General features: G+C 35.7%; 1 protein-coding gene across 3 annotated transcripts in view; it reads left to right on the top strand.

The window, feature by feature from the left end:
* Window positions 1–6,696, top strand: part of LOC109854986 — a 43,918-nt gene extending 37,222 nt beyond the window's left edge. The window contains exons 1-5 of one of the 3 annotated variants that reach the window (XM_020428695.1): window positions 3,999–4,082; window positions 4,277–4,485; window positions 5,202–5,315; window positions 5,502–5,654; window positions 6,363–6,679. In XM_020428695.1, coding sequence (XP_020284284.1) covers window positions 4,342–4,485; window positions 5,202–5,315; window positions 5,502–5,654; window positions 6,363–6,476 — 525 coding nt within the window. In that variant the 5' untranslated portion in view covers window positions 3,999–4,082; window positions 4,277–4,341 and the 3' untranslated portion in view covers window positions 6,477–6,679. Of the gene's footprint in view, window positions 1–3,998; window positions 4,083–4,276; window positions 4,486–5,201; window positions 5,316–5,501; window positions 5,655–6,362 lie in introns of those variants that run through there. The other 2 variants (XM_020428696.1, XM_020428697.1) reach the window with 2 other exon arrangements.
* Window positions 6,697–12,167: the final 5,471 nt, after the last annotated feature.

Raw genomic sequence — 12,167 nt, 5'->3', positions numbered from 1 at the left:
GGTGAAGACTTGTTTTCGAGACTTCTTTCCGCAAACATAGACAGCGCAAAAAGAGCACGCCATGAATATCTACTGCTTGTGATTATTTAAAAGTACACCTTTCAACAGAGAGACAGAGAGAAAACCAACAAGGCAAAGAATGTACACACGCCGCTCTCATTTCCGTTAATTAAGAAGGAGTTTATCGCGAACAAAAGTACATGTTCAAGTTTTTTTTGTATTACTAATTATGTGCAGAAGCATGGTGAAAGTTTAATCATTCCGATTCAATGAAAAAATGAGATGATAAGAAACCGGAATCGCCACTCTACAAAAAATTATATCTGTAAACAATATTTTTTTATTATAAAAAAAACAAAAACCTTTGCAGATTTATTTACATTTTATTTCTAAACGAAGAAACTGTCTTTTAAAAAAACTACATAGTATTTTTGGGAAACTTAATAACTTTTTCCAACTGTGTAATTTGTTGCATTGACCATAGTTTGTTATAATATGCTATAATAACATTTTATTTCACGCCATTAAAAAAATCACATTTATTAGATCTGTAATGATATGTTACGTACAACTTTCTCTGTTATTATCTGGAATTACATAGTCGTAATTGTAACTTATGATTGTAATATTAATATTATTATATCATCGATAATGTAATGTTTGCGGTACTCATAACAGATCGTGTAATACAGCTAGTTGGAACTTATTGTTAGATTAATGATAGAATAATTAATATAGTATTACCTTAATCGTGATATATTAATATGGTTATGTACAGCTGTATTATTAAACTATTACATTACATTACTGCTTCACAACTAGTTGCTCGGGCGTAGTGTACATCATTATTAGTTAAACAATCTTGATACATTAAATGACCTAACTCTGAAACGCAAATAAGAATAATGAAGTTTGATTAAAACTTGTCTTCTTTTCAAATAAGCTACAAATAAATATGAAAACTTTATTTTTTTCGGTAATATAAAGTAACATACTTTTATTTATTTTTTCTTTTATACATTAATATTTTTTAATATTTTAATTTAAAATAATATGTCCCTTTCTGTAAAGCTTTAACAACAGATATAAATTTAAAACACACGTCTGTTAAAATTTAGAGTTTGTGAAATAAATATAATATTTTTATACATTTTCCATACGAGAAAAGTAAATTATATAACAACACTCTCATTCTTCAGTTTTTACATTGATAAATTTCAATCTTATATGAGTGAAAGGTATTTAAGGAATAAACGAGAGACGTAATCTCGCGCGAAAAGTCCGTCCCGATTATTTCTGGCCTTCTTGAAATCTGCCCGAGGTTGTTTTAAAATTCTGCGCTAGTGCAAAGGCCTCTCTGCACACACTAACCCCTCCGGAAAGACGGTCCTGCGTGGGTGGTGCGTGTACACGTCGCCACTGTGCGACGCCCGAGGCAGGCCATTAGACGGCGACAATGCGCACCCTTTTCCCGACTTTTATACGTATTTCCGCCATTACTGCGCATTCTATGTCGCAATAAATTCTTTCTCCGTCGCATTAAAATTCTTGAAGGGCATTCTGAATACTTGGTGCGGCGCGGCAGCGATATTGATGTCCCTTACCCTGAACAAAACTCATACCCGACCTTTCCGACTCTCAAACTCTTGTTTCGAAGAACCATGCGCCAGTCATAGCCGAAGAAGAAAAAGTATCCAAAAAAGTACGTGCAAACTGAGTAACGTCATTAACAAGTGCCCGCTCATTGTTTATAAGAAAACTTTGGGAAAAAATAAAAACAAAAAGATAAAACAAAACAAAAAAACTATGTTTTTATTTTAGTTTTTTTTATATAAACAATAAAAACTCTTTTATTTGTATTAAATCAAGAATTTGTCAACGAAGAGATGAAGGATTTCTTTATATTTTTATGAAAAGCAAATATATAAGCTATGACGAGAAATATTGAGCAAACATTGACTGTTGTTGGTCGGAAACTGAATCGACGAGCTGAGGGATTTTCCGTAAGAAAGAATACTCCGCTTGATTAAGCAAGACGCTTTTTCTTCGCGTCAGCTCTAATTAACTGTGTAGATCTCGAGTTTAGAAGATAAATGAAAAAGGATTGCGCTCGCTTATATCTCCCCTTGTGCACGGTTTTGACATCATTTCTCCCTTAAGTAAGCATTAGCTCGACTGTGCTGCTCTCGAATTACTCCATAGTTGCAGCGAAATATGTAATCAAATTAAGCCACCTCACCTCCGACGTCCTACTTTGGCTAGTTTACGTATATGCGCTCAAGACGTTATATTGCTAATTTTCGCCATAATGTTGTAGAAACACGGGCGAATAGTAGAGAAAATGTTTGCCGGCACTGAAAGGCCGACAAAATTAATTGATCGAAGGTAAGCCCACAACATTTTCGTGTGATGAGTAATTGGACGGGAGAAGACGATGAGAGAGAAGTAGAGCCCTTTAGGGTCTCCACCGTAGAAGAGGTTATTCTGGGATAGATTGAGGGATGCTTTCATCTCATAATTACTGGTTCGCTTGTAAACTCCTGACCCGAAAATGTGAATGATCTAACGTCTAACGTGGCCGGGTACTCTTGTATTTTATACGCAATTATACTGATTGCTTCTGTTATCACGAAGTATTGAGTGCGTGCTATTGTTCACTGCACTGCGATTCATATAAATTCGCCCTAAACTTCACTTAATTTATGATTATAAAACACACCGTGATAAAATTAATTAACTTTCGCACAAACTCTATTTATTTTCACGAACATCAATGAGAAACAATAAGCCTATGTACATATGCGCTTTCGGCGCTTAATTAAGTTTCGATATTGTGATAAAATATTATATATTTTATGAATTGATATTGTTTTTTGCGTGAATTGTAATAATATATAAAAAATATGAAATATATTAGATACTTTCCTTGTAATTTAATATACATGTACTTATTAGTACAAAAAAGTTTACTTGTTCTCATCGCTTTTAAAAGTTTCGACATTTAGTGTTAGATAGTCGTAATTATGTCTGCGAGAAATCTCGCACGAAATAGAGAACGTAATTAATTATTGTTATTTTGCAGGCAATATTTTACACATTGCTTAAACAACTATTCAAGCGAACCATTGACTACCTTTCAAGATACTTCGATCTGAATATTTTATAAATCAAGCGCTGCGTTTTTTACACTTCGTGTGTGCTGCGCCATATAACGAGGCTCGTAAAACGTATTTCGACAAACCACATATCTCTTCTTAATCGATTGATTTACACGTATGAACGATCGACAAATCGTACTAACGCGACTAACACGAATAAACGATCAGCGTAGATTTTTCGGAATGAGTTATGAGACAGCTAACTCGCATTTGCGGACACGAGCTATTTTTTTCCAATACACGACATACGGTCGTCATCACATGATGCCTGCGCGCGCGCGGGATTCAATCTAGCCGTGGTCGCGTATGTTCCCACATCTCATATTGGATTAATTTACATCGAGCGAGCTCGTTAATCGGCGAGAAAAAAATAATCCGCCGCGAAATAGAATAAAAAAGCAATCTTCGCTTGGGAACAGCGCGGCTTAGTCTCTTGATTGTTCGTTGACTTGGAAAATCAACTACACAAATTGGCACGCCATATACGCGAATAAGCAAATACATACGCGTACATACACACGCGTGCGCATACATGTATATGTCTTTTTATATCACTTGCAGATATATACATTTAAATAATATAACGTGCGTTAACGTACAAAATAGAAAAGAAGAAAGGGAATACATCAATTTGATTTAAAATTATTATTTGTCAACTCATATATTCGTAAAACTTGTTAAAAAATAAAAGAAAGCAAACGCTTTACATTTTGTTAAATGCGTTAGGTCATCCACGAAGAACGATTTCTTTTATTCATTACAAAATTACAATACATGTTGATATCAGTATTAGTCACAGTAAATGTTTTTCCATTTGTCTGCAAGTTATATAAGCGCACTGCAGTTGCAATACTTTAGTTACATACACAGGTGGTTGACTATGTAGTAGGTTTTTTGCGCTTTTCGCGTGGACACATACGATAGGTAAAGTGTTATCATTTTGCGTGTTTATAAGTAATTTTTTTATCTATATACTGCAAGATAGACATACATGGTTTTGATCTAAAAGAAAATAAACAAAATGATAAGCTCTCATTTTGTTGTAAAAGTTACATAATCTATGTCTCTATACAAAGTAAGTTATGCAGTCAGTTTTTTAAATAAAGTTTTTTTTACAGATCTCTTCAGTGACGAACTTATATTGTGATACGTCATACTGTAATAATTCAGATTTTACTTTAAAATGAAGTCCTGGGTGATACTAGCACTTCCTTGGTTAATTATGTCATTGACGTGGACATGGACATTGGCACAAATCATAGAAATAGCAGAAACAAGGATGTCTGAAGATATCGTACCAGGAACCGATCAAATGAAAGGACAATTGGTAAGAAAAACACCAAGTTACTTTGCAATATTTTAATTCAAGATTTTTGTATATTCATGTTTGTACTTTTTTTATTGCAAAAATAACATAAAGAATCTTGTAAATCAGTAAAATTCTTCAAACTTTGCTACAAATATTTTTTATTTGTGTAATAAAAATAAATTATATAAAATAACTATTAAATTGCAAAGAAAGAGAAAGGATTTGCTTATAGAAACCTAGTAAGAATGTGTACTGTATTATGCTCTAGTCTATTTTAACTTTCTGAACGTTTTACTAGCATGCTAAAGTCTAAGTTCATGCAAGATAAAAGATAAATGTAGTTAAACATTTTAATATAAACATTAAAATATCTAAAACCTTGAAATTTTAAATATTGTGCACTCGTATATATACATTTCTGTTTTGTATGCTACATATATATATATTCTTTAGTATTATTCTAATGTAGAAATACATACTTATAAATATTAAATATGTAAATTGTTTGAAAACAAAGGTTTTTGTAACAGGAAAAGCACTGTAAATATACGTCACAAATCTTGTTTTAAAGTAATTATATATTTATCTACGTTTTACTTTTGTCGTATATTTTTTCTTCAAGGCTTTCTTGAATTACTGCTTTATACTTAATTCTCTATTTAATTCACGCAATAAACATTTATGTCGGTAACGTTACTGATTTTTACTCATAAAGTCACTAACTTTTTTTTTAGAGTGACACGAATTTAAAAAAAAACTGCAAATCAAATGAGTGGGTGTTAACAAATACAACACTACAATGGAATAATAGAACCACATATCTTAATTCTAGTATTACATATAACAAGGTATCATAATTTTATAATATGCATATATAAATTTGAGATATAATTAACATAAATTTCATACTTTGAGGTAGAGAAAAAAAAAAGAAAGAGACAGAGACAGCGCGTGTAATTAATAATTTTGCGTATAGTAAATACGCTGTATTTAAATTGCAGATATATGGATTTTGAATTAAATTATTTTTTTAGCCAGGACAACCAATGTACACAATTCATATTACAACAAGTGACTGTGAGAACCTCATTTCTTGTTCTGGAATACCACATGTATGGGTTGAAGGAGTTGATTGCAATGCCAGAAATGTATCAAAAACTTATTCTGGTATTTGTAATGATGCAAAGGTAAAATTTTATTTCAACAATTATTAGCGAACATTGAACAAAATCAAATATACGTATTTTCTTGGAAATATAATTGCAATCAGAAAAATATAATTTTTTAAAGATTATAGATTTTTTAGAACAAATCACGCGTGCACAATTTACTTTTTCGACTGCTACATAATTATGGCGTTATGACTTCCGACATATATACTAACGTTACATAGAACGGACTGCAACTGACTGTCAGCGGCGCATTTATATGCATACATTCTGGTCCTGTCCTCACGTTGCATATGCCATGTGTTAACACGCGAACAATCGGGTGTACACGAAATTTACGCGCGTGCGCTTAATACGTTTGACTGAGAGGAAACTAGCGTGAAAAGCTGTTTGCTGAGTCCTATTGTTGGAGACACACGGAACCGTACACGTATTAAATATTATGTATGCATACAATAGCACAGGTGTAACGTGTACTAATCAGAAGCATATTAGTAGATAGTACATATCGTACACTCACAGACAATGCGTTCTCAATACCGTACACCGTTCTGTGTTTAGTAGTTTTAAAAGTTATGAGTAAAATGATACACACATACATACTGTTTGTCTACAAATGTGTTTAAATAATTTAAAATTAATGTTTTTAAGAAATTGTTGAAGTTTATATATAATTTTAGAAATAAGAAGAGTAAATTTTAACATTGTGTTCTTTACATTTAACAGGTAGCAGGAAATCGGGAACTACAAAAAAAATGGTTAATTTCTCGATATGGAATGCTAATTGGAAATATATATTTTATTTTGATAACTTGTCTTAATCCAGATGACAATTATTAAAGAAGATGACAGTTCTGAAAGTAATAAAACATAATAAAAAATAAATAAATAATAAATAAATAAAAATAAAGAGAATATATAAGATATTAATCTCGCAATAAGTGGATTGCTATACATATTATACAGATGATATTGTAATCTAATTAAACAATATGTACAAGTATGTATATTAAATATTTTAAACACATGATACAGAGATAATATATCAGATAATATATCGCATATTAAAATAAATATTGCACTTACACTGTAAGCTTACAAAAGTATATTTTTTCTAAAAGACTAAAGCGTATTTAATTTTAAGATATAGACAATTACGAGACTTACTCTCAAAGCTTGAGTGTTTTAAGAGTGCTAACCACGGTGGCTCAAGAATCTCTTCACAGAACGTAAAATCCTTTCTACGAGACCTATATTGATTCATAAACATAAAATATCGTTTATATATATTTAATCAATTCCTTTGTAATGTCTTTTACACTATAATAACGCTAAAATAATTATAACATCTCAAATAAAATTGAGAAATCACACATGATCTGTCGCTGCTAAAAAAAAATGTTTTCATTAAGAGTATTATAAAAATGCATATCAATATACGCGTAAACGAAAATTTATTTAATATTTCAAATAATACACTACAACGTGTGTGTAAACACACGTATATGTTTGTCGGTGCAATTTGCACAGCAGTTTCTGCGCTGAGTCGTTGGATTCAAAGCACCGCAATGCGACCGTAAGGTTAATTCACGGTTAACAACCGTGCCGCAACGTTGCTCAGTGTTCGACTCGAGGCAATACGGGTACCTGGTGGCGTCATTAATTAATCGCGAATGTATCGAAATATCCTGAACCGCCGTCGGATATAGTTTGCGCGCCTCGAGCCACCTGCCGTGACGAGACAGCGTCTGTCAACAGTAGGAAACTTCAAGGGTTTCGGCAAGTCGAAGGAGAGAAGAGGCGGAGAAGCGGAACGGTGGATGCTGGTTACAGACCCCGTGCACGCGCTTAAATATTAACAGTGTACTCAGCGGATACATTAGTAACGCCGGAACGACTTGTACACACATGGTAGGAAATCTCTTGGTTTTACCTACCGAAATGGGTGCCTGCAAATCGGCCGCCGTGCCACCGAAGCACACAACGTCAAAGAGATGCCGATTAACGTCGTTAATGAGCGCGAAAACCACTTCGCGTTACGCTTCGAAGCGAATAATTACATCTGATAAATTACCCAGGTTTAATACTTAAGAAATTTATTCTCTATATTGAGATTGCATATTCAAATTACACACTGTGCGATAGTTTTGCAAATATAATTTACGGAAATTTAAAAAATTTTAAAGTAAATTGTTAAAAAATTACATCGTGAAATTATTGACATTTTTATAATTATAGTTAAGACACATACATATGTATGTACGTACAATACAAATTGCATTAAACTCTTTCATATATTCATTTCTTTCTGTCATATATATAAGCCGGCCTCTATATCGTATATTACATTAATATCGAGTACTCATCAAAGCACTCTTTGAATAAGCAAAATGCGGACGAGTTGAAGTTAACTTAACGCCATTACACGTAATTCAAAATGTATGCGCTGTGCACACGATGTATCACGTATTGCGGGTTTCTTTTTCAAAGGCAGCCAGTGGCAATACATTCGTGAATCTGTGAAAAGCGCGCAACGGTCATAACGTGTCATTCAAGTATCTCGGTAAAAAGGCTGACGTAAAAAGCCGAGTCCACGCAGTCGCGCAGCGTGTGTTTCACGATCCCCGCAATGAGCTCGCGCCGGATGAGATTAAAGCCGTCGCGGACTACTGTATGTAACTCGGGTAGACGCGTCGTCCTTGCCAATAGCATCCACCGCCCTTCCGCCACCCGAGAGCCGGGAGCGGAAATAGGATGAAAGTGGAAAGATTAAAAGGGGCGGCGGGTTTAATGAGACAGCCGGTTGTTTCGAAGCGCGCGCTCCGGCTATACGGATACTCTCTCTTTCTCTCTCTATCTCTCTCACTTTTTCTGGGTTCAAGTATTAATGAAATCGATACCGACGCTGGATAATGATCAGCTAACGATTTCAACGGCTGGCGTCTGAAAAATGTGCACCCCGCCGCTTTTGTTATAAACGCGAATAAAAGCGCGAGCACGTTAATTGCTCGATGACGAGGCGATACAGTCTTTCCGTGATCGATGAACGGGTTCGAGAATTTCGTCGTGGGTTGGGCCGCATGTGTCCATTACCAATTTATTGCTTTAATGGCCGACGCGAGATAAACACTACAGAGAGAAACGCAAGAACGCAGCTGAATTGATCTAGTATTGATGAATCTAGATAAGCGCACCGGTATAGTATAACTGAAGTATCAACAAATTGATATAAGAAACATTTTTTACAATAATTTTCCAACAATTTCTAGTTTTTTTCGTTAGCCATCTTATTTTTAGTCTCATATTCTTTATATATCTCGCGCGTTCGTTATTTTATTGATCATAAATATTTCCAAGCGCATTTTATAATACGCACTGGATATCTATCTATATCCGAGCTCTCAGCAGTGATTTAATGACACCAGTATTTGTCGTTTGCTTTCGATCATGTTGAAAGGCATGTGAACCGATTTGCGAGTGATGCATGTGGTCGCAAATACCGAATTAGATCTGGAAATGAGGTCGTTGCCAATGCAACTGACATTCTCGTTATGTGTGACGCTGAGCAGCAACATTACGTCGCGCGTACATACATATATATTAATCGGATTTACAATACTTTGTATAACATGCGGATTAGTCCAAACATTTGCAGTCGCACGCAAAACTCCCACTGCTGTGAACGCCGCAAATTACACGCCATTCCATTACCGTGTGTAACGTTGATTTAGAAAAGTCTGTCTCGCGTTTATCGAGGTGCCAATAACATACGCCGTATCGTATACGTGTCGAATAAAAATAAAAATACAACTGATTGCTATTTTTCGACGGCGAGCAATGTCGCGTACAGCTCGTGTCTATGAGTGATTGAAGCAGCGATAATCTTCCGCATCGTTGAATTTTCAATTTACAATCAAAATCCATTATACCAGCCGTGTGTAATGTTTGCCGCGAATGTGAAACACGACTATGTGTCGCGATAAAAAAAAAAATGCTCTTGTTCGCTGGAAGAGTACGAAGAGAAAAAAACGCGCTAAAATAAAGCGGGCTCATCGTACAACTGAAGATATCTATCCGTGCTCCGCTGACAATTATTGACTTGGAGTGGAAGAGAAGAAAGATAAAGCCAATATCGTCGATACAGTCGAATGGAGAGTCATGCGGTCCAGTGAACATCCGACGATCTGTAACTTGCGGCCGGAAAAACCAACAGTTTAAACGGCGCCGATAGACACTGGCGCGCCCGTACAACCGGCGGGCCAAATTATTCGAAAAATAACAATTGCAAAAACTAACAACCGAACCAAAACAAACGAGCGCGTCTGTTCTAACAATGTTTCTCCATCCCGTTCGCGGTTATTTTCTGAAAGAGTCGCGATTGGACTTGAAACTTCTCGGCGGCAAACTCGGAATCTCTCTCGACGCGATAAAATTCCGATTCTTCGAAATTTGTTATCACGTCCCAAAAGAGATGAAACTTCGATTTTTGTTATTGTCGCTAAGATAAGTGTTTTTTTGTCGATGTATCGAGATTGATACATATGTGCCCGGCAAACGACGCTGTTTCTACGTTCGTCTAATCGAATCCGGCTAAGGCTTTCCACGAGCGCGATGGTACGGACGATAGAAGACGGAAAATAGCGATATCGTGTCCGCAACGTGTGTCGTCGTGCGGATGCAAACAGATGCGGAGGCAGGACCGAACGAGCGTTCGTGACCCCTCTCAAAACGAGGGTTGGTAAAACGGACGCTCACCCGAAAATATTCGCGAATGAACACGTATGACGGTGCCGCAGCTTTCGTAGGGACGAAAGTTGAGTTGGATTTTCGAACTCGGTCGTTATCTACATCGGACCTCTCGAACGTGTTTGCCGAGCACGCGTATGTGCGCGTACGACCGCACCACTCCACCATCTACGCACACACGTCATCCGCTCTAACATACGTGCTTGCGAAATGCGCACATGCAGGCGGGGTAGGATACGGAGGATGCAAATATTAATGATCGGTCCCCAATGAACTAGGAATACATAATACCTATTTGCATGACACCCCCGCTCGCGCGCGCGCGCATGCTATGCCGAGCTTAGTTAATCATTCGCACGCTCTGATGTTTGCCGAAATCGCATTGCGCGTACATACTCGTCCACAAATCAACCGGATGACAAATCGATAATAGTTTGACAATCTATAAAATGGATAAGAAGAATCACTGGTTTGATAAGACTTGATTAAATTAATTGATTAATGGAAATTTTCTCTTTTGTTTTATATAGTTGATATGTTATAGTTGATATGTTTTAAGTGACCGAATTACATATACTTATGTATGAGAGTAGTATTTTTTCTCATAAAGGAATTTATCTGTATAATAAAAATTCAAGAACGCTAGAAACCGCAAAGCAATTCAAAGCTAAATTCAACTTTGTTTAGGCATTTAATGGGGTTTCAGAATCGATGGAAATATTTCAATGAAATATTTGACTATTTGAATGTTTGAATGTTTGGAATATTTAAAGCCTTGAATATTTTATTGCGAAATGCGTAAAAAAATAAAGATTGACAGCGCGACCATTGGCGCAACGATGGCCCTAAATTTAAAAATTCGTGGTACATGTAGGAGCAAAGTGCATGTATAAAAAGTGCATTTACAAAAAGTTGTCGGCGTATTTTATGACGCTTTACATAACAATTATTTTATAATTCAAAAGTGGCATTTTGATATCCCCGTTAAATGCTCTTTATTTATATGCTATCGTTCAAAGATTTGACGCGGCAGACGTACATATATTGTGCGCATATATGTAGAATTTTAATTGGTCTGCCGCCATCCAATTAATTCTGTTTCAATATTTCTGCTTGAGAGGGCAACATTGCGTAACATTGGGCGTAATTATCGAAAGACTTTTCGATATAACCTGAACAAATTCTTTGATTCATTAACCGATAGAAAAGTGTTTTATATCTTTATATGTATTATGTTTTAGAGTGATTGATATATATATATATAAATGTTATTTATATATAAATATTAATACATAACCTTGAAACCCTAGATTTTACATCAAGGTTTTATTATCTGCTTTATACAATGCTGCAAAAATAATAAAAACGAAAAAAAATTAAAAACCTTTTCAAGCTCTTGATTGCGAAGATAGAAAAATTCTTACGATGTAGTCGAAGAACGAGCAGTGGATATTTTCTCAACAGGCTGAACGAAAAGAGCGCAGCGAGGTCGTCGGCGTTGTCATAGTCGTCGTATCTGAAGAACTCCGCGAACGGCTGCCAGGCAGCACGTGACTTTTCCACGTGCAGAGAGAGCGACGACGATCTACGATGACAATTTTCGCGTCGGTCGGCAGTAACAGCGGGAAAAGGTGGAAGCCGAGGGAAGAAGATTACCCCGGTAGAAAGTTGCGTAAAACGAGCTTCGGTAATGGCCGACATTGCCGCTAAAGCTCGAGTGTGCGCTTTTGATGTGGTCGCTTCAATGGGACTCCACACACGTCGTTCATAGTATCCCGTGTACCT

Source organism: Pseudomyrmex gracilis, unplaced genomic scaffold (genome assembly GCF_002006095.1).
Source record: "Pseudomyrmex gracilis isolate BER0280 unplaced genomic scaffold, ASM200609v1 scaffold_77, whole genome shotgun sequence".
NCBI classification, from domain to species: Eukaryota; Metazoa; Arthropoda; class Insecta; order Hymenoptera; family Formicidae; genus Pseudomyrmex; species Pseudomyrmex gracilis.
The sequence above is the reverse complement of the archived record's forward strand: the minus strand, read 5'-3'. Positions and strand labels throughout refer to the sequence as shown.